The 23,618-nt window shown below is 38.9% G+C and overlaps 1 protein-coding gene across 2 annotated transcripts in view; it reads left to right on the top strand.

Moving 5' to 3' along the window:
• The window catches only part of LOC115785247 (speckle-type POZ protein-like), a 101,184-nt gene extending 78,498 nt beyond the window's left edge, over window positions 1–22,686 (top strand). Inside the window, exons 7-11 of one of the 2 annotated variants that reach the window (XM_030736778.1) lie at window positions 6,362–6,539; window positions 12,860–12,915; window positions 15,892–16,014; window positions 17,834–17,976; window positions 20,659–22,686. In XM_030736778.1, the coding sequence (XP_030592638.1) occupies window positions 6,362–6,539; window positions 12,860–12,915; window positions 15,892–16,014; window positions 17,834–17,976; window positions 20,659–20,803 (645 nt within the window). In that variant the 3' untranslated portion in view covers window positions 20,804–22,686. The remainder of the gene's footprint in view (window positions 1–6,361; window positions 6,540–12,859; window positions 12,916–15,891; window positions 16,015–17,833; window positions 17,977–20,658) is intronic. The other variant, XM_030736779.1, reaches the window with a different exon arrangement.
• Window positions 22,687–23,618: the final 932 nt, after the last annotated feature.

Below are 23,618 nucleotides of genomic sequence, written 5' to 3'. Positions count from 1 at the left end.
ATTTGTTTTAACAGATTTGTTTCACTGAAGCTGTAGCAATAGAACTGGTAGTGAATGCTCAGATTAGCAGTGTGTTTGAGTTGAAACACCGTGCTGATATAATGTGGGTAATGCTGCAAAAGATGTTTGCCTGATTTAATTTGTTAATGCTTCTGTAGCTACCTCCAGAGAGATCAATAGTAGGTTTTAGTGGCCCCAGGCAGCCAGATTTGGATCACTGTCAACCATTTAGCATGGTGTGGTTGCCACTGTAGGAAGCACTTTTCATGTCTATCCAGTGCTTTCAGTGTATAGTCTTTGTCTAGGCAATTGAGTGTGCTGCAGCTGCATTGCATTGCACTGTCAGATGTAAAGGAAAAGAAAGTAAGGTGTAGAATAAAACAGTACAATGATTTTAAAAGGACAAACTATACAACAGAATTAACTTCATACTGAAAGAAAAATGGTGGAAAAATTGTATAGTTGTGGTTAGTGATACTAAGAGACCTATATAATTGGGAGCTGGTAAATAGAAGAGGGTGGATTACAAGCAGTGAATCAGATTCTGGTTTCAGTGACATTTAATAGTTCTTCAAATGTGGAACTGTTATCTGCCTTTTTCTTCAGTGGCGGCAGATGACCCAAAACTTGCAAATGTGTGATTTCATATGCATTCAGCACTAGTTTCACACTGTTATTTTTAATTTGCCTAATTAATAAGGCTAAGTCACAATGGTAACATTTCCTCTGTATGTGTATGCCACGCAGAAGATTAAAAATAACATCTGTGTTATGTAAATTGTTTTCAGCCGATCTTGGTATCAGGCTTTATTTTTGAAATATGGACAGAATTCCAAACAATCAAAATAAGGCTATGATTTTGGCAAGTGCTGCTTGCCAACCTGGCAACCATTTCTGAACCATTTCCTGTCAGACTTTGCTTCTGCCTGCAGAGATGGACAGGATTTGTTTTTCCTGTTATTTCCCTTAAGCTGCTGACTGAAGAAATATCTGAATATAACGGTTCTAATTAAATATACTATATAACATATACTCTTGGTTTTAAGACTTGTTTCGGTGATTGAATGCCATCTTTAATGTTGTCTCAAGTAATATTTTTATTTGGTTACTGTGTGGTCAGTTGGCAGGACACTCATGAAAATGTGTGGTAGGGAGGTCTGGAAGAAAGTGACATGGGGGACTGACTTATTTTGCGTAGTACTAATAGATATTTATTCTCATAATCTAGCTTGCCCACTTCGTCTTCAGGTTAGAAGTGTGCCTTCTTTCCAATCAGTCCATTAAAACTATGTTGTCAAAAGTCAAATAATATTTATGTAAAAATAACAGAGGGACAAAAGAAGGAAGTAACTCTTCTTTTTCAAAATTATATAGCAGCAGCAAGCGGTGCAGTGTCATATGAGAATGTGTGTAGTTTGCTGAGGTAAGTATATGTATGTATGCATGTGTCCGTGTGTGTCTGCTGTGTCCATCATCTCTGCCTGTGTTTGTGTTTCTGAATGCAAAGGACTGAACCGGGAAAATTAGTCTTGGCAGGTAAAGGAACAAGTGTTCCATAACTTAATGAATTTCATTTGATTTGAATCTTTTTTTTTTTTCCTTTTTCAAACTATTTCACGCATGGCAAAACACTGTAAATCCATAAACAAACACATAAACAGGCAGAAAAAGATTGATGCATTATGAATAAATCATCTGGGTGCTGAAACTCAATATTAACTCTGCGTTGCCTGGAGGGTTTAGAAGGAGCTTACAACAGATTCATCTTGATGTCTGAGGAACTAACTGGGAGGCAAGCGCTTTAGTAAGTACTTATCTTGGGAACTTAATTACCAAAACAAATGATGATTGTGGTGATACAGCAGCAATGATTCTTCCTTACTGTTATTTTCTTACCTAAGGTTGTATACATAAGTAGTTTCTGTCATCATCATCATCATGATTATCATCAGTATAACTACTGGGTAATAAATACAAATCAGTCAGTCATTTAGTTGGTTGGTTGGTTAATTCAGTGCTTTCATATTTTCATCACTGCTGGCTGAGTTACTGTGGAGTTTTCCTATGATATTTATAACCTTCGAGGGATTAATTTTAATGACTTTGTTGACACCAACACTCAAAAAGTCTAGAACTGACATCAGTTTAAAATTTTGACTTCAACCAAAACTATATCCATTACAAAGGTATCCTAGAAGAAAATCTTTTTACCTAAGAGCAAACTCTACAGTAATTGTTGCACAACAGTAAACCAAACATTTTCTGTAGAATACAAGAATTCCACAACTTGTCAATCACAAAGTTGTCCACCAACATTGCTAGCATGTGCTTTACCTGGTATACCACTACCTACAGGATGAATTGCTTATCATTGTCTTAGAAAATTGTACCAAATCTCTTAAACAAGTCACAAAATAAATATTCTTGCAATGCTTAAGGTAATGACAATATATAATGCAACTTTTCTTTAATCAAATGGCTATAAATGCCAAGAAAGTGCATTGCTCTTTGTCAAAAATAGTAACACAGTCTTATTGCCTTTAGTGTACATACATAGGACACTGCACACTAATAAAGTAGCTACTTGTCAATTGCAAGTTGGGGACCATAACTTACAAAATTAATGTGATGCTGTGTTAAGAAAAAAAAAAAATAGAAACTAGCAATGAAACCCATAAATCAAGCAAACAGAAGGATTGCTTCCTCATAGAGACTCACCCCCTGCTTAGAAAGAATGAGAATTTAGTTCACTAATGCATTCTGCTTCACTTTTCAGACCTGGAGGCTATGTTCATCTTTTATATACAGTCTGTTAGTTGATGTTATAATTTTAGTAAGGAACTCTTAATGGGAAAAAAGTCACAGAGTTGAATGTAAATATGTCCATATGTATGTTTTTGATTTCCACTAACATAATGAACTCTTGTTTTTCTTTGGAGAATGGTATTTTGCATTCTTGGTATCAAGTGGCAAATTAACAGGTGCTACTCATCACAAAGCAGCCACCCATCTGTACTAAAATAAGTGAAGACTTAATATGATAATGTAAAAGAACAGACAAATCATTATAGTATAAATTAACATCAAGCGTATACATGATCGGTGATCCTGTCCGCTCATACACTATGCGAATTGTTTTCGGGTGGGGAGATTGAAGCAGGAGGAAGAGGAGGTTGACAGTGACTGAAGATGACAGCTAATAGTGTGAAGACTCTCAGGACAGCCAGTGTATCTAAATAACCAGGTGCTGCGATTTAGTTTCTGCCTGGTTAAACAGTGGAATAATTGGTCAAGTTAGCCAGTAATTAGACCGGCTCTGCCACACTGCATCTAAAAGCTCAGCGATGGCTTGACCATACTAATTGGGCTATTTATACCGAAATGCACTGACCAAGCTCACAGGCTTTCCTTCCAATTCGCTTTTCAGCACTTATTTATTTTTTTCAGTCGGTACTCAGGACACAGCTCTGGACTTGCCCCTCTCTCCTCCTCCTCCTCCTCCTCTCCTCCTAAAGCCATTTTTCATTCCAGCTTGAGCTCAGTGAACTTCTGTCCTCTGGCCTCTTTGTCTTTGCCTGTCCGTCTGTCTCTCTCTCTTCTGTTTTTCTCCCGTTACTCCCTTATACACAGCAAATCCCTTTCTACCAGGCTTTCCGTGTTGCTAATCAGTGTTTTATGAATGCCAGTGTCTGTGCACAGGAATGTCTCTTTCTCATGTGAATGTGGCCGTATTTTTAGTGTTCTTCTGTCAGTGTCTTGACATGTGTCAGTCAGACCTGCGTTTCCTTGGAGTGTGAATAATAGATCCAGCTGTGGAAACCAGACTGTCTTCCACTCTGGAATACTTTGAATTCTCCTTTCTTCAGAAAAGTCACATTTTCTTCACACTGTCCCTGTCATTTCTGTGCCAGAAATGAGCTGCTACTATGAGAGGTCATCTCCAACTGTAGATCCCACCAATAGCTGTCTCACACTCCCACCTCTTTTGTGTGTGATGGCTTCTCTCTATTCTGTCTGTCTGTTGCTTGGTATCTCTACATCTGTATTCTCCCCACTTTTATTATCCCTATATCTTCCCCCTCTCTCCTGCTTTTCTTACACTCTTCTGTTTTATTATCAGTCTGTCTTTCTGTCCCCTTCAGGCTAACCCTCAAACCTCCATCAGGAGCAAACAAGGCTCCTTGACATTCAATTTCCTGCTTGCCACGTACTTCTCTATTGTATGTGCTTCTCCTCCTTTTCTAGGACTCTTTTTGTGTTCTTTGAATGGGTGGATGGATGTGGCATTGGACAAATAGGTGGTCTGATGGCTGAATGGCGATGGATGAGGAGGGGACCGGCCTATAATTTCTTTATTTCTTTCTTTATTTTTTTTTATGGATTTTTGGATGTCAGCCATAGTTGCTTTAACAGCAAGGTCACTTTGTGGGGATGTTTTGGGATTTTTGGCCTTGTTCTTGACAACAGTTTACCGAAAGCTATTTGAAGGTGTCAGCAAGAAAAACAGGAGAACAAGCATCCTTGTATTTATCTTGTGTCAGGTGCCCGGGACTCTTAATTGTGGTGTTAAATGTGAATAAAAACCGGGTAAAAAGTTTGAAGGAAAAAAAAAATGTCTTGAAAATTTAACTTTGCATCCACTGCCACCAACTGTAGCATATGTTGTTTTAAGTTGACAGAAAAATGCATATATTTAAGTCCAAAGAATATAAGTAATAAAACCATTTGTAGAATCAATATATCCATCCACTATCTTCTGCTTATCCGATTGAGAATTGCGACTGTTCCGGCTGTCAAAGGGCAAGATGCAACACAGAGAGACAGACAACCATTCACACTCCACATCTACGTCCACTTTAGCATCACCAGTTAACCTAAGCTCATGCATGTATTTGAACTGTGGAAGGAAGCAGAATCCACACAGAAAGGACCAAGATTGGATTTGAACCCAGGACCTGTGACCACAGGGACCTGCTGTGAGGTGACAGTGCGAACCTGTGCACCAATGTGCTACCCATTTTTAGAAATAATGCAGAAATAATAAACTGCAACATTTCTTTAATCAAATGGTAACAAATGACAGGAAAGTACATCATTTCTTGTCAAAAATCGGAACAAAGCCTTAGTGTATATAAACCAGTTATGCTTACTGTTGTGTCACCTATTCCACTTGACCTGAAAAGCCTAATGTAAAAGAAAAAAGGAAACAGCCCTGTTGGGAGTATGGCATAACTATAATTAAGTCTTTCTTAATGACAAAAAAGATTATAGCCTAGCCTAATCTTGATTTGATGATTCACTGAGCCCTCAGTTGGACATTTAGAGCACGTAAATCGAAAACTAAAGAAGACTTTATAATGACTTCAACACTGATGTTGACAATTAATCATAGCTGGTAATTTGAGCCACGTTCTGGAAACTGCTGAATCTGTTTATCAGTGCAAATTAATTCTTGTAACCTTGGTGACTGTCTTGTAACCTTGGTGACTTTCTCAATTCAGTCTTCGTCTTGTATTCAAAAGTGAACTGTTAGAAAAGCAAGTTAATCCAATAAGAGCAGGATATCCTGCAACAATATTAACAGCAAAATTAACGAGACCTTTAGTTATTACCCGAACTTAGTCAGTATAATCCTTCACCTATCAGACTCACTCTGGTAATACTGGCTTGGATGGCTCCAGATTTGTTTATTACTAGACTATTCTATCATGAGTAGAAAACCAGTAATTAATTAACTACAGTATGTTCCAAACCAGGGTATAGCTAACCAATTTTTCTCTTTGATTAGATTGCACTCCAGGCAGGTGAAAAACTGCAAGTCAGTCAGTCCAGTCTGTTGGAAATTACTTAGTAATTAGTGTGTGTGTGAATATGTGGGTGTATTTGTGCTCATGAGCCTGCTTGTTTGTGTGTGTTTGCAGTGAGTCCTGTTGAGAGATAAATGAGTCTGGTTGACATTGTCTGGAACAGGTGGTGAAGTCAGCAGGGAAGACATACAGACAACTCTCATGCACACACGCACACACTGGCACTCTCAATTTGACTTCAATGCGGGCTTTTTGGCTTGTTTGAGAGTGTAGCCAGTCTGATTTGATAACGAAGGAACAATAGGTTTTCATTGAATTGCTTCCATACTGAGTGGCTGATGTATTGATTACAGAGGCAGTGAAGCCACATTAAGCATTCCCAGCATGTTTGATTTAAAGATTTATTTTCCTTTTATGAACATTGCATGCTATTTATTTGCCTCTGTGTGAATCAGTGTGTTAAAGGAACCATTCACTCTAAAATAAGTCCTTGTGACTTACATGATAAGAGTTCATTTGTAAATGTGTGTGTGTGTGTGTGTGTGTTTTTTCAGGTGAGTGTAGTGCAAGACTCTGTGAACATCTCAGGCCAGAACACCATGAACATGGTGAGGGTTCCTGACTGCAGGCTGGCGGAGGAACTTGGAGATCTGTGGGCAAGCTCCAGATTCACAGACTGCTCCCTGTGTGTTGCTGGCCAGAAATTCCAGGCACACAAAGCCATATTGGCAGGTGAGACTATGCTTCGTCACATGTATAAAAGGTTATTGCTACAATCTTATATTTAGCTTTTAGGTGTTGGAAACTTGGTTTAAAGCAATACATTGACTGCTTTCTTGTGTTTGTGAAGATAAAATACCTTTAATGAAGCTTGTGAATGATATATAAATTTAGACATTTAGAATTTTTGAGAAAGTAACGGTCCCACACAACATTGTACGCTTTAATGTGGATAAGAGAACTGTGGATAACTTCTTTTTGTATGTAAATTCTAAGGAGTTTAAACATGTGCAAACATGTGCATCCCAATATATTGTGTGCAAGACCCATAAACTGTGGAAGTGACTATAACTGGGGGGATTCTGAGTTTTCAGCTAATACTAAGAACTTTGCATCAATGTGACTTCAGAATCAGCATGGGCTGAGGAAAAAAACACAACACACACTATATGCTATAGGTACACAACTGTGGGGAAGTTATCTTTGCAGTGTTTTTCATACTAACAGCTAGTATTGTAAGACTAGTGGCAACATTTGGTTGATTCTTTCCTGGTGTATATTTTTCCTTTTTGACAATCTTTGTGATCAAATTTGTTTTGATCACAAAGTTTTTTTTTTTTCTGTGCAGTATTCCAGTGTTAAACAGTGTTGCACTTAATTCATGTTCAGATTCTCATTTTATTCTTATATCATAATACAATTCAGAAACACACCTGGTTTAAATTTGGGATGCTTCCTTTAAGATTACAGTATCTACTTGAGCAGCTCTGCAGCATTTCCAATTCATCTTTTTAAATTGCTTCCTGGAAATTCTGACCGCTTACATGTTTGTGATACTTGCTTGATTTCCTTCAGTGTATGAAAATGGTGACCTGTCATGTTGAATTTCGTTTTAGGGAAGATGATAAAGTTGCATTGATTCTGAGTGCAGCTGAGTGTGGTCATCTGTTATTGTGGCCAAAAACCTCCTGCCTTTTTGGTAAGCTGTGTGTATAGTACCAGTCAAAAGTTTGGACACAATCACTTAAAAAAAAAAAAATCTTATATATGCGTGATTGCAGTTGTGTTCTATTGTTATTTTATTGTCACTGCTAGCTGCAAAACTATTTGCCTGCCTGGGGATAATAATGATTTCTTTGACCTTTGACCTTTTGACTCTGAGTTAGTCCAACTGATACTGTAGGTGCACTATGGCACAGACCACAGTTTAGTTGATTTGCTGCCATGTTTTAGGTCATTACTGGACAACAACAATGAGCATGTTTAGGGTCGCCCTCGTAACTTGAGCACTCCCTTCAGACTTGGACACTGCTGTCATTTACAGTGAAAACTGCTGTTTGGTCTCTGGGCCATGGCTGCGGACCTACCTCTGATCACTGGTCTTCTTCTTATGGCTGCTCCCTGTAAGGGTCACCAAGGTGCATCATCTGCCTCCCTCTCACCCTGCCCCTAACATCCTCCTCTGTCACACCAACCCTCTGAATGTCCTCTTTCACAAAATCCGTGATTCTTCTCTGTGGTCTTCCTTTTTTTCCTACTGCCTGGCAGCTCCATTTTCAACATCCTTTGTCCATAATATCCACTGTCCATCCTCTGCACATGTCCAAACCATCTCAGCCTCTCTAACTTAGTCCAAACCAGTCAACCTGAGCTGTCCCTCTGATATGTAATCCCACCCCCACCTTAAACCCATCTGTAACTCCTACTGCGCACCTCACCACTGTCTCTCTATCCTCATACAGTATATGTCCTGCATCACCCTCATATACTTCTCTGCCACTCCTGACTTCCTCATGGAGTAACACAGTTCCTCTCTTGGCACCCCATCATATTGTCCTCCTCTTAAAATAATGGCCTACGTAATTTTTAACAGGTTTTTCAGAAAAGACCAAAAAAAAAAAAAAAAAAACTGAACCAAACATTGAAAATATGATAATTTAGGCAAAAGTAAAACTTTTGTTACAAAATGATTTAGACCAATTTGATTTCTCTATCTCTACAAAGAACCCATGCAGCTCCTTCTGACCTTCTCTATACTTCTCCATCAACTCTCTCAAAGCAAACATCTCATCAGTAGTGCTCTTTCTTGGCATGAAGCCATACTGCTGTCCCTCAATATGGGCTAGGTCAGTTTGACTCAGAAGTTCAGGTTTACTCTCAGAGCAGGTTTGAAATTGCAGATGCACACGTGTAAATAGTCAGAACCAGATTTAAAGGAAGTGGTGGTCCAGTGGTGCACAGAGAGGTGGCCTTGAAGGAGAGATTGGCCCTATTTAGGTAAGGTATTTTTTTTTTAATGGGTAGAGTTGCAGAACTTTGCAGTCACACCTTGTTATACACATACCTGATGGTAAAGGAATATAACACCTGTGGCTGTCTTTAAATTAGTCTGTAGTCTGCAGCCCTGTATTTAGATTAGAAGTAAATATTAAAATTTGAAAGAAAAAACAAAACAATTCAATGATAGAATTCTAAGAATTTAATATAAATATAAAGGACTGGTGGATTAGACTGCAGTGTTTTATGAGGGTGGTAGAGTTTGTTATTATTCATGGAGGAGTTTGTCATTATTCCGGGCTTCACTGGAGAGTTTTAGTTTCGGAATGAATGCTGTTACAGAGGCTTTTCCACTGTGACGAGAACTAAATTCTGGGGGAAATACTTCATCAAATTTTTAATTTTAATGAATAATTTTGCTTGCCATGGGGATGATTAAATTTGAATACATTGAATATCTGTATTCGCTATTGACACCTTCAGCACCTGCGTGTCTTCATTGGCCTCCAGGAATTCATATTGATGAAAATAAAGTTTCGCACACACGCATAAACTTGTTTCAGATATTGGCACTTTGATGACAGCCAGCATCAGCTAGTGAAAAGTTTGAAGAAACTGGTGAACTGTGTGTCTCTGTGGAGACGAGGGGAGGCTGTTCATTATTGGATTTGTTGAAATGTGTGTGTGAGGAGCCATTTTAATTATGTGCTGCTGTGGTTTGGGGTCTTCCCCTTTCTCTCTTGCTACCGCTCTTTCTCGCTGCGCTCAGTCCAGATGACGTACCTCCTCCGCGTTACTCCCCCTCTAGGCTGTTCCCGTGACAACTCTCCTGTCCGTTAATCGCCGTGGAGACGGACAGAGTGGGATCAAACGACAGAGGGAGAGTAACTCAAATTGGCTGTACATTGGCCATGTGATCTTTGTACCACTCAGTCTCTCTTCCAGCCTCTTAGCTTCATTTTGTGCCCTTTTCTGTGTCTCCTACTTTTTCTTCTTTTTTTTTTACTGTCAGTTTTCAAATTTTCATTCCTTTTTTCATTCTTTTCCCACCTTTATTATTCTTTGACTGTATTCTCTTCATATCTCTTGCTAAATGTTAAATGTCTTCCTGGTGGTCTTCCCAGTGGTCTTCACTTCTTCATGTTTGTCCCTCCTCTCAAATCGTGCTCAGTTCCCCTTTCTCCCCATGTCCATCTGTTTCTTTTCTTCCTTTCTCTTCTCCATCCTATCTTTACCATGACCCTCCACTTTATTCTTTCTCTCTTTCTCTCACCCACCCCTTTTGCTTTGTTACTGCAGTATGAGCTCACCAGCTGCACCACACAGACTTGGTGTAGGTTTGTTCCCAGAGTCCTACCAGGGCATTCAGTGCAAAGTCTGGTTTTAATGCAGATATTATGACAGCGAGAATCTCAAAGCTATGTGGACTCAGAGTAGCAGCACCAAACTTTTTCTAACTTTATCTAAGATCCAAAAGAATCAGCACTAATATCATGTCCCTTATGATTGCCATAAATGCAAATCTACTGCTGTCTTTAACGTACAGTAGCATTTTTTTAATATGCTATAATGTGGATCCTAATGAACAACAGGACCCTCTTTTATGATGTTTTTATGAAAACTTAATATGTTAAAAAACTCAATTGTTTGGCTACCTCACAAGAAGTATCCTCCCTAAAAGAGTAGAAGATCATTTTAGTATTTATGTGTCTATAAACTGTCATGTTTGTTTAACTAAACAAACACGTTATCTATCATTTATTCAGTGTTTCTGTTGTTCCAACTTTAACATTTCCAGTGAGATATTACACTCTAAGGACAAAAGTATTGGTCCGCCTATGCATTACACCTATTGGCTGCTAAGTGATGAAACCCATGCCACGAAGCTGCTGGCGCACAGTGTTTGTGCTGATGTTAAAGACAGAGGAGGGTTGGAACGCCGCAATTGTTGAGTCAGCAGAGTGTTGGTGACTTTTACGCACTACGTCTCTCAGCACTCAGTGACCTTAATCTGTAACCTTGCATGGTCTGCTGCTTCCTGGCTAAGTTGCTGTGGTTCCTAAATGCTTCCATTTTGCAGTAATACCACTTACAGCTGATCGTGGAATATCCAGGAGGGAAGAAATTTCTTGTTGCAATGGTGGCGATTCATTGATCTCATTCACAAATGTTTGTAAAGACAGACTACATGGCTAGGTGCTTGATTTTATAGACCTGTGGCCATGGAACTAAAAACACCTGAAGATTAAGAGGTCTTGCTCAGTGCTTTTGTCTGTATATTTTTATGCCAGTCTTGACTAATTATCTTCTCCACTGTGATAAAAGGAATTTGTTTTTTCCCTACATAAAAATACTGCAAAAACTAAAATAACTAAAATGAACACAATTTATTTCCAGTGTTTGTATTCCACCTTTGCTCCTTTAACTGACACTAAACTTTCTGTCTGGCCTGACACGGGACATTTTTCTGACCCTGAGCAGCAACATGTTGTAAACAACATGCATGAAAATGTTAAGGGACCTGCTGTTAACTATTTTTTTATTTGTTGGATTTGAGTTACTACTGTAGCAACAGTTTCTGACCTTATAGCCTCTATGTCCATTGTTAATGCTCATTCACTTATACATTATTATAGTTATTTGTAGCTTTGGCAGTTTTAATGGATGATACCACGCTTCCCAATGAGTAATTAAATGGCTAAATAGCTCTGTGTTAATAACTCATTATTAAGTGTCTGAATTAATTATTACATCACTGATTTTGACACATACTTAATAATCTGTTACAACATTTGTTACATTTTAATGACTAGCTAATAAGGCATTCACTTCTGAATAATAATGTGGAGTGTTACCCTTTCAGTGCATAATCAGACTAAGTGAACCATGTCAGAAAAGCACGACCATAGTTTATATGTGACTCTGAGTAAAAGGCCAAGCCTTCTACCTTCATAGAAACACATTTTCTCTCTGCTAGTAATAATAGCAACTTGTAATCAAGTACAGGCTGAGCTCCATCTGTGAGGCTCAGTGTTATTCTGTGCCAGAATGAACCACTGTCACCACCGGGATGACTAGAGAGAAAATACAGTGTTTTTCCTTCAGCAGAACTAGAGGGATAAGATGTGGTGATTATTTTAAGCTTGCAGAATTATTAGACAGCAGTAATTTCAAATTTTAAAGAGCTGTGTTTGGGCCATCATGTTCTGGCTGTACTGGAGATTAAACATGACCTCTCCAGCTGGGGTCGCGTCTAGGATAATAACAGGGAAAAACACTGTGCTTAAGCTTTCACTAAATACATAAAACACTAATACATTAATATGTCTATTTTAGGCCAGTGGTTCTAATTCGTGTGACTTTTTTTTTTCTTGTGAGAATTTATTTTGTTCGCTTCGGATATTATCAAAATGTGTGAAAATCTCTTTTGCAAAATATACAATATGAAATCTGTGTGAACTTGGATTATAAGAATACAGTTTTCATTGCAAACCCTCTTTGTTTCTTTTTGTGACTTGGCAAATAACCAGCAACTCGTTTGCACTGTTTCTCTCTCATGTCTTATCATTTTCTGCAAATGGAAGAATAGTCTGAACTTTCCTTGCCTTGAGAGGATTTGTAAACTCTTATGAGTGGTCCATTTGCAGCATGACATGGAGCAATTTTTGGATTCGCTGTGATGTAAAAACCGTGTGAAAGCCATATCTGCTGCTTTTTAAAAATAAGAAATAGCAGTGGAGTCGAAGCAAGTGAAGAGGACGGCAGATCTTTATTAAGGCGTAATATATAAAATCAGCAACATTCAAGTCAGGTTATCAACACTGAGTACTGGCTAAACAAGTCAGAGCGTCTGTCAAGAGTCTGTCAGCAACAAGGAGCTGACTTTTTCCACATGATGCCTCTACTGCTGTCACTACTGTCAATCATGTCCTTGCTTTCCTCTGGCCCCGTGGCAAGCTGTTAACAGATATCAGAGACCTCCCTGTGTATCAACATTACACTCAATAACAAACCCTCTTTTCTCAGTCTCGGCCTTTTGTTTCTCTCTGTCCCAGCTCGCTCGCCGGTATTCAGTGCCATGTTTGAGCACGAGATGGAAGAGAGTAAGAAGGTGAGTTGACTCTGTTGCTCCTGCTCCCTCAGTGCACGGTGAGTCAAATGTTTAAATTTCAATCTTTCTTTCTGTTGCATCAGGAAGCACTCTATAAACATCCAAGTGTAGCTGCACATGTTCCTGTGCACATGTTCCTCTATGGTGTCATCACAGCTACTATATGTAAAATTTTTATGGGATAATATCATTATCATCTGTGCAAGCTTTGATATTTCTTTGATGACATAAAGTGTGTTATTTACAGACAAAATGAGCAAAGTCTCTGTTGCTTTCAGTATAATTACACTGTTTCTGGAACTGAATTGCAATGCCAGGAGGGAATTGGTTTGCTTTTTGGATATCTTTAATTACAGACATACCTTTTTGCCATTTTTGTAGAGCAGATAATACCTGGTGTTGCTAGTGCTTACATTTCCATACCTCACATCAAAATGGATTATTTTAATGAAGTGGACACTGTAAATCTGCTTAATTTTTTGCATAGATCCTGAGTTTAGTGAACTTTAACACATGTATAGGTGCCATTGATCAGTAGCAAGATGTCTTGACAGTACTGACCTTTAAAGGAAAGTAGAGAGAGTCTAGTGGGAATATTAACTGCTCCAAAGAGGGAAGTGGTTTGGAGACAGTTATAAGAGAAAAGCCAGTGTCATAAGTACGTATTTTAAATAACCTATCTGAAGTTGTCCTGTTTGCAATGGAGATGATAGAAAGGTGATGCTAGCTGTGATCATTTTTTTGCCTCTCCTGTAATTTCTTAATGTATTATAGAAAACCAAAGTATAAGTAATATGGGGGTATGAACCAGAGCTCTGAGAGCTTTTGTGACTGATTAATGTTATTATCAGGTTAGCAGTTTTTACTGAAGCTTCCAATTGCTGCAGTTCTACATGTGTAGTTATTTAAAAGCCCACATCTAACAGGGAGAGAGCAATAACCTTAATTTCACTGGGAAATTAATAAAAAAAAACAAAAAACAAAATGTATAAATTTGCTAGTCAAAGGTTTGGAGACTCTGTCTCAAAATAAGGTATAAAGTTACTAATACCTCTGCTGCACATGTGCAAAGGTTCACAACAAGATGGCGACACCATCAGTGTTTCTGTTTTTTCTTTGAGAAGAACACTGAACAAATGGCATGCTAATACTCATTAAGGATACAGGAGCTAAAAAAGTAGACGACAATACACCAAGCTGCATCGTTACTAGATAACGAGTTGAGAGATACATCTGGCACCACATAGCTGAAAGGGCTGCAAACCTCTCTTGTGTCAGTGTAACAACATGATTGGCTCATTTGTTTCCTGTTTCTGTTGTTGATTTGCTCTTTGGGAGCAGGGAATGGACAACCGCCGTTGGCAGTTTAGAGTTCTCCCATAAATCCCATCGATATAATGTCTCTGATGCCATTCCCCCCCTCCAGTCCTCATGATGCAAATAATTTAATTTGGTTATGGGTTAGTGTTAGGACCGGTCAGGAAATTAGTGCAAATAGGGTTAGGTTTGGGTCTGAAATGATGGAAACAAAATAGTGTTTGCATCTTTGTGTGCATGTACGTGTGAGACGCACCGGGCCCCTGCGCCTCAGTTGGTTGTGTTCATCTGATAGGAGGCGGTGAGATTCAACTGTGGTGATTTAGCCGTCATGTCAGCGGAATATTGATGCCCGCACAGCTCAAATGGGGAAATTATAAAGCACAGAGCCAGGAAATGCATCTTAATTGCTGTTTAAGTAGGCGTCTTCATCAGAAAGGGGGAGAGATTGTGGGCCACATCCCCATACGACTCAGAAAACAGATAGATGGGTTAACACTCCTCTGCAGCACTCTATAGAAAAGAGACAAATGAGCTCATAAAGAAACACTCTGATAGAGGACTGCTCTGTGAATAGAGGGGCGCTTCAGACACTGTAACTACAGGAGTGTTGTCTATTTATGAGACCTGGTTGAGCGCTGCCTTCTCGTTATGCGAGAAAGCCCTGTAAAAATTTTTTTCCTCATGATTTCCAAGAAAGTTGGGTGGTAGTATTTCTTTTCATTTCATTAACACTCAAACATACTTTAGAAGTAAGCATGAAATTGGTCAAGCATAGAAATAATAAGAATTAGAAAGAATTGGTTGTGATGAGGAATGCCATGTTTTCAAGAGTTTGAGGTTAATTTAGAAATAATAGGAGAGTTTTTCATTTTATAGACATAATCTAGCCAGTAGAGGATTCTTATTTTACCTGTTAGAACTGCTCATGTTCTCATGTCTTCCTGCTACGTTTATATGCTGTGTACATTCCTGCAAAAGGCCACCATAGCAGACTGCATGCTGTAGGCTCAGACCAGCAGCTTTTAGATGCTTCCATTATTTCTCAGTATGATTATGTTGCTGTTGAGTGGTCAGAGTTGACACAAATGCACTAAACTGTTGGTACACCCAGTTTGACCCTGCTAAAACGCCGCTGGTCACTGTGGTGACGATAAAGCACTGTTATAATTGGTTTATTGCTTTGTTCTTCTTGTCAGTGTGGAGGGGAAGGGTTCAGGTTACCGTCACTGTGCCATAGAGCGATAAAGCCTACTTTGATTGCTGCAGGCACCGTCAAGGAATGAATGCTCAGGATTAATTCTCCTGAATCTGCTGAAAAGAGTTAAATAAATTTACTAGAATGTAGTTTTGCTGAAACGTGTTCTGACTGCTCAGAAGGCTCTTCAAGGTGTTTTTTTTTTTCTTTTTTTCCTTGTGATTTGGCACTTGGAACATGTTTTGTTATATCACTGCATGGCTGACTGTCCCTGTGTGTGTACTAAACAAGGTGAGTGAGTTTAAGTCAGGTGGGTTTTGGGAAATTTACATGAAATAAAAAACACTGCTGCCATGCATAGTTTTGAAGGATCGTCAAAGTATTTGTGTTTTTCTTCTCCTTTCTTTTATTCTCTTAAGCCCTGTGTGTATTCTCCTCTTCTGTCCTCTCCACCCATTCAGAACCGTGTGGAGATAAATGACGTGGAGCCAGATGTCTTCAAAGAGATGATGTGCTTCATCTACACAGGCAAGGCCCCCAACCTGGACAAGATGGCTGATGACCTGCTGGCTGCAGCTGACAAGGTACAGAGAGAGTGTGTGTGTGTGAACTCGCACCTGCTACTATGTACATTTACACACAAGCTGGCATGCATGATAATGTTCCCAAAAATACACCTGGGAAGCACCAAATGCTCCTCAACCTCTAAACACACACACACACATTCTTACACATCCAAACATCCTTTTATAGCAAAGAATAAACCAGCCCAACTGTGCGAGACATGCACACACTTCCAATGAATCATTTTCTTCATTGTTTATTCCTGTACTCATCCAGCATACTCAGGGTTTCCTGTCTGTTTCTGTACAATCCCATTTTACTCTCCTGTCATTCTCTTTTTTCAAGTTTTTGCTGCTTATTGAAAAGCTGTGCGTCTGTTTCCCCAAATGCAGGTTCTACTTGGTTTGACTTAAGCAGTCAGTCACACACAATTAAAGGCGAGGTTATTATACTGTGGTGTGTCTATATGTCAAACTGGGACTTGGTCGCCATAACCATTTCTACTCTCTTGAAACGCCCTTAACTTCCAACACTTAAGACAGAATTATCTCATTAACTGTTGGATGGATTGTTATGGAAGTGCATTTCTACCAATTAAATAAAAAGTTCCTGTAAGTCATTAGAAACATTAGTTACTGTAATAACTTAGTATGACAAGATAATCACAAACTTTCTTTAAAAAGATCATAAATATTCTCAGAATAATGATGCATTTTCTCAAAATAAGGATTCAATGTCTCAAATTGAGTTAGCAAGTTAACGTGCTAAGCTACAATTGTAACTATATCCTAAGCATTGTATGCCCAGCTGTTTGATACTCGCCTTTCTTTTTGACCATTCTACCGGTCATCTGCACTGACTTGTGATATCTGAGCTTTTTACTGACAGTTTGCACGCAACATAATTTTTGTTTGATTATATGTGTATGAATGAATTTATTCACAGAGTTCCAAACAGTTTAAAGGCTTTTCATATTTGTACAGCGTTATCTAATTTCACCTTTGCTGAACTAGTTTTACTAGTCTGGGGTTTTGTAGGTCGCAAATACGTTATTTTTATGTTGTTAAATTGTGGTTAGTAGGCAGTAATGCATATCATATTACCAAGGACTGGTTTAAAAAAAGGAGACGAAAACATTTTAAAGCAAGAAATAGTTGCATAAACTATTAGAATTGTTCAATAGAATTTTTTTCTATTTAAATGACTATGAAATGATGGCCATTCCTAATAGTCGTGGCTTTAATGTGTAAATTTAGAACCAGCATAGCTTTACTGCTAGCATGGACAAGACCGATGATTCCTCACTCTATTTACAGCTTTTTTGCATGCAACAGTAAATGGAGCCCTATTTAAATGTTCGTGGCAGAAAAAAAAACTTTTCACATGCTTACTTGTCATATTTAAGATGTCTTATTTAATGGAGCTTCATTTGAATCGACTCTTTTATATCCTTTATATGGATAGATAGAATATAACTTGTAAAATTGGAAAAAATATGGCAACATTAAACCGTAGTCTCTGCAAAACCTCTGTGACTCATCTTGAAGTGTGTGTGAAGGTTATTGTAGCTGGCAATTTTGTAATCAGACTCAGTGGAAATAATTTTTTTCTTCTCATGTAATGCTATTCCATCATCAGTTCCTACCCAGTCTGCATATCTGTCACTTATCCTTCTCTTTGCCATATTTTTTTCTTATTCAATTTAATGCTTGTTGCCACTGCAGTGGAGTAATTCTGTGTTACCGTATCATTACACACTGCTGCTACAGTTGTTGGTGGCAGCGCTGTTTAAGTAATTTAGTTTACCTGCTGTTTATCCTCCCGCTCTGTCATTTGTAGTATGCTCTGGAGAGGTTGAAGGTGATGTGTGAGGACGCTCTTTGCACGAATCTGTCTGTGGAGAATGCCGCAGAGATCCTTATCCTAGCCGACCTACACAGCGCGGATCAGCTCAAGACACAGGCAGTGGACTTCATCAACTAGTGAGTTACACGCTCACACGGAGATCATCCATCTTGAGAACTACCTCAACACTAATGCAAATATTTTTTTTCGCGCACACATGCACACGCTTGTACGTTCATGCGTTCAGCTTTTTGTCAGGGGATGTCATTAATTTTCAGTGGGAGCAATTTTTGTCTCCTGAGGAAATTTAATTTAATCCTCAGATCAGACAATTTTGCTGCCATATCATATTGGTCTATTTAGCAATAAACCTCAGTTGCTGATGTTAATCACGTAGCATGCAGCCTGTTTAGATAAGATGGGGCCTATTAGCATCAATGACTACTATTTATATCCACAGGGAGGTGACTGATCCAGTGTTACAGTGCCCACTTGAAACAAAAAGCTTTCTCTCAATCACTAGCTGAATTGCTTATCACCTTTCCCATATTTTTTTCAAATTGTTTGTCTTAGAGCCAGGGATGTTTTCCATCCCTTTGTTCCTTCCTCAGTCCTCTCTTTACAGCTTCATGTCCTTTCCTTGTTCCTGCCTGGGCTCTCTTTTCTCCCTTTTTCCCTCTTCTGTTTTGTGCTTAAGAGCTCATGTGTGCCTAAAGGTGTTCAGTAATGCAGATTTCTCCCCCTAATCCCGGTCATTAATTGTGGTTATGGGCGTTATGACAGTTTAATTTGCGACAGCGTTGTTGTGGTGGTGGGAAAATTGGCCACAGGGGACTCCTGGCCAGCAAAGCGTTATCAACTCAGCTCCTGCAGACACAATCGACAGCAACAAGAGCAGCAAAACAAAAATCAATTTAGAGGACAAATATCAAAAACAGACGACACGGAGAAACCAATAATCCTACCCCCAGAAGCACCTCAACCTCTTTCCAGACCGGTCCTTACAAGCAGTTTACAGTCATGTAGTTGATACAATAAGACTCCTCCTGATTCTGCCTCTGTCTCATTTATTCATCCTCACCAGGGATGCAGCAGAGAGGAAAGACACCTAACCTCTCCTAATCCACTTTGTTTACAGAAAAGAGCTGACCAAGTTTTTTTTTTTTTTTTTAGTAATGTGAAGCACGGGTTTAAGGCAGAAAAAATGTTTTTGAGGAAGTAGTTAGTAACATAAAATTACCACTGACTGGAGGCCATAGTTTGACTTACATCACTGCTCTACTCTCAGTCTCTCTCATCCTATCTCTCTCTCTGTGACGTTTGATTACTCTTTGTCACCACCCCGTTTCTTTATTTGTCACTGCTGCTGTCTTATTCTTCCCTCCATCTGTCCATCCCTCCTCCTCCCTCTCCTGCTGTGGCTGTTCTCCTTGTGCCCTTTTGCTGCCCTCAGCTTGAGCACACTGGCCATTACTGTGAGCAGTGCTTCACTTCCTCCACAGAGAATAGGGTCAGAGGTTGGCTGGAGGTCTGGAGCTGCTGTGTAGAAAGCATATGACCGCACACCCACGCACGCACACACACACTGAAACAACAAGAGTGGCAGGAGTAGACACGCCAAAACATAAACACGTGTGTACATGCACACGCACACATGCGGTTGGTTATTTACACACAATAAAACATGAAAAATGTCATTAAAGGCCACACAGCGGTGTGCGTGATAGTGCATCCCAGCACCCCGAGGGTGTCAGGAGGTTGAAGACTGCCACAGGGTCTGCTGATGTAAGCTCAACCGCAAGTAAACTGATCAGCAGTTAATTAGAGGACCTACCCAACTTTTTCCTTCCTTTCCCCAACTAAGGGAAAACCGTGTAGTTTAAGGGTCTGAGGATTTCCACACTTTTCATTTTCAAGAGCAACTAAATAGATCAGTTAATGGAATTCAGCTGAAATAGGGACATGCTCATCCTCATTAACAATAGCAGGTGTGAATAATGAAAACTAACTGTGGAATATGTTGAAAATGTGATTATGTCATTTGTTTACATTTTTAATTTTTAATGAGTGAATTAATCGGTGTTTCACTGTGAGATTATTGTCATGTACAGTACACGCTAAACTGAGCATTCTAGCAGATCCTAAGCTGATAGTCTACTTTCTGTCATCAGTATAAGTAACATTTCCATCAGTATGCAGACATAAGCGTTTTATTTAGATAAACAATCCAAAATAGCAAAATGCATGATTCATAAATTATAGTATATGTTAAGTGTACTAAATGAGTGGCCAGAAATCAAAAGGATTACTAAGGTACAGAAAAGCAGCAAATCCTCTCAATTTAAATTTATAAAAAGGGTAATGCTTTTCATTTTTTATTGTTTAAAAATTGACTCACAGAAATAAACTGATTAGCATAATAGTTGCCGAATAATTTTCTGTTCATTAGCTGATGAATCAAATAATTATTTCAAAATATGATGTAAAAAAAATTCAGACTTAACCTTTTTATTGCATGCCCGTATATTTGTGCTACTTTAATGATGCCTTTTTGTTTGCGTGATGTTATTTATCACGAGATGACCTTAAGGGTTAAATATTTAAAAATATAAAGTAAATAACAGCTCCGCCAGCTGGTATGACAAATCCTTAATGTCTCAAAGCTGCTCTCCACACAGATGGAGTCTTACAATCCCAAACTCTCTCTCTCTCTAAAAAAAAAAAAACATTAAAAAAAGATTAATTTGTGTATTTTGTTTGGATATCTGTATAGTTTCTTGATTTAACATCTTTTCCTTCATTTCCCTCTTTTCTCTCAGCCATGCTGCTGATGTGATGGAGACTTCAGGCTGGAAATCCATGGTGATCTCTCACCCACTCCTGGTTGCAGAGGCCTATCACTCTCTGGCCTCGGCCCAGTGTCCCTTCCTGGGTCCCCCAAGAAAACGGCTGAAACAGTCTTAGTGGTCTGGAGCGATTCTCCTGTCCTAACCCTGCTGTGTCCTCCTGTACCAGCAACCTCACTGGCTCCTCTCTCCCAATCCTACATTTGCACCTGTAGTATCCTGAGATGCCCACAGCTGACACCTAGGGCTTGGGTACAGATATAGCTAGGGCAGCTATACAGCTGGGCAGCACAGAGAATTATTGGACTAATGCCACAGAGGAGGTACTACACATCACTGTCGACGAATCGAGTGAATACTATAAGATCTGAACCTGGATATTTAAGGAGTGCAAGCCCAAAGCCTTGCTTATTTCATATCCATGATCAACGATACTGGAAAGCTACAACTCTGTTCTGTTTGTCGGGCATGTAAAGAACTGATATCGTTGTCTGAAAAGTCAATGCTGAGCCCCTGAAAATATTTGTCTGTGATGTATTGTCTTGTACAGTGTTGTAGCCCAAACTGTGCTTGTGAAGAGGATCAACCAACAGGAAAGTGAAGGACTGTTGTTCCCAGTATTGAAGACCTTAATGGTGTTCAGTGTATTGTTTTTCTAAGGCTTGAACAATTGTCTTGATTTTTTTTTTTTCTCTCCATGAAAGAGACACTTCAGCCTAATTTTAGCTCAGATTTTGACTAATTTCAGAATCGTGACAGATTTCTGCCAGATTATTGTCATTTAATGAGTAGCATGAGACGCAGTCACTGTGTTTGAATAATAACATGAAAGATCAACAGTAAGGCTCTGAGGGCATGGCAGGGATTTCACATGAATGCTGTCAGAAGATTCACTGTAATCTGTAGTGGGCAAAGTTTTAATATTATTGGAGAAGTATTTGTTGTCTCGTGACATAAACAATATGAAATTTAACTGTGTTTCACAGCAGACAGACCTTACAGGCATAGAGTAATTTTCTCTTTTATTTTTTTCTTACTTTTCATTCATTGTAGAAAAAAAGTCATGCTTTCTTGACTTTTTTTTTTTTTTTTTAAAGATTATGTGGTCCTGTTATTTGGTTGTCTTATTCATTTAAACGTTATTGGAAGTGTCACTTGACAAAATTGGGTTTTTATTTTTACACTCAGGCTGGTGGTCAGTTGATCCCTACAGTCTAAGTGTAAAAGAAAAGTCGGAAAGGCCAATTAAAGAGAGCATTGCCAGTTAACAGAGAAAGTGTCTGCCAGCTTCAAAACATAAAATGTTTTACAGTAACCTGTTAGCCTTAGGCAAGAAATATACTTGCTTTTTAGCCATGCAGTCATGTAAACAGCTGCTTGCAATGTTAATACATTTTACAAACTTAACTCTTTACTTCTTGTGTTTGTGGGGGATTCAGCTGCTTCCTTGTTGCAGGGAGTCTGTATGTTTGATTTGGCAGTTTTACCCTGAATGCCCTTCCTTGTGTCTCTGACTGCAATTGAAGCAGCAACCTTTCGCTTGCCAAAGGGAAATGTAAACCACCACACTACAGTAGGTTTCCCCCCATGCACATTTCAAAACTAGCTGACCTGTCTTCATTCCTATCCCCAACTTCTAAAGTGATACTGATACTGAAGCATACTTGTCACTGTGCAGAGGCAAGGAAACATCATAGAGATGGCAGCAATTGTGGATTTGGTATTTTAAAACTTACTGGTGTTTTTGTTGCTGCTGATATTTTTGCTGCAGTCTATACAGACTATAGTACTTACTGCTGGCATGTTTCTTGAATTTTCTTGAAGCTTTATTTTCTGAAGACATAGACAACTGAAGGTCCAAACGTATGGATAATGCGTGAAGCCGTCATCACGTGCGTAGCTAAAAGCAAGTATATTTCAGGCCTTAATGTATTCCCTTGACTTATGCACCGTTTTGCCCTTTAAACCTGTAAAATACATATATTTTTGAATTTTCCCCAGCATGTTAGTGTCTTTTTCTTTTTTTAAATCTTTCTGATTATGTAGTTTGAGCACATATACAAGTTACTAACTAATTAATGCACAGCTTCTTGCAACCAGATCACTGTGTTTCAGTATTACATTTCATTTTCAAGTCTAATCCTGCTGTGATCAGAGTTCAATCTCCTGTGCACATGTTGTCAACTCCATCTGATCACATGGGCCTCATATCCAGCTGTGTGATATGCAAACTCAGCTCTCAGGCCTCTTTGACTTGGTCTCTAAAGCCTTACTTAGAGAACGGATAGGTTGTAATCACTTCAGAGAGACTCGGACCTTTCTCCTGGACAGTATTTTAACAGGGATTTCTTTGTGTTGACCAAAGTAGAGGCCCGGCAGGCTTTAGAGAGGCTCTTCCCTGAGCCCTTTAAATCACTCCCCATCAAACAGTCACCCATGGCCACTCATCTTTGGGAATAATCTGGCATTGTGCTGGTGCTCATCAAACACGGGAATGGCCGTTATTTGTGATAAGGAAAGTATACTGGTGCTTCATGTCCAAGCACGTTGGCGTATTCAAGTACATACATCAGAAGTTGTGGTGGTAATTTCTGTAACAGTTTTGTGAGTTATCTTAAACAAATTTTGTGCCTTTATTTGAGTATAGTCTTTATGCAAGTAGAAAAATGTGGGAAGAGAGAGTTGTAAGCACTAAGCAGAGCATCCAAGCACGAAACCTTGGATGCGCCAAATTGTGTTGTGACTCATTTCCTAAAGAAAATTTTATTCATTAACAAGAAAAGAAAAGAAAAGTTTAATTTTATACTGATTTCAGTCTGGATGGGTGTATATTTGCTGGACAATACAAAAATTGATTTCTGTATGTGCAAATATTACCTTTAAAGCACTTACACAAAGTCATTTAACACATTATTCATTTTCATGGTACAGTG

This window comes from Archocentrus centrarchus, chromosome 8 (genome assembly GCF_007364275.1).
Source record: "Archocentrus centrarchus isolate MPI-CPG fArcCen1 chromosome 8, fArcCen1, whole genome shotgun sequence".
Lineage (NCBI taxonomy): Eukaryota > Metazoa > Chordata > Actinopteri > Cichliformes > Cichlidae > Archocentrus > Archocentrus centrarchus.
Note: the sequence above shows the minus strand (reverse complement) of the source record. Positions and strands in the feature narration are given on the sequence as shown.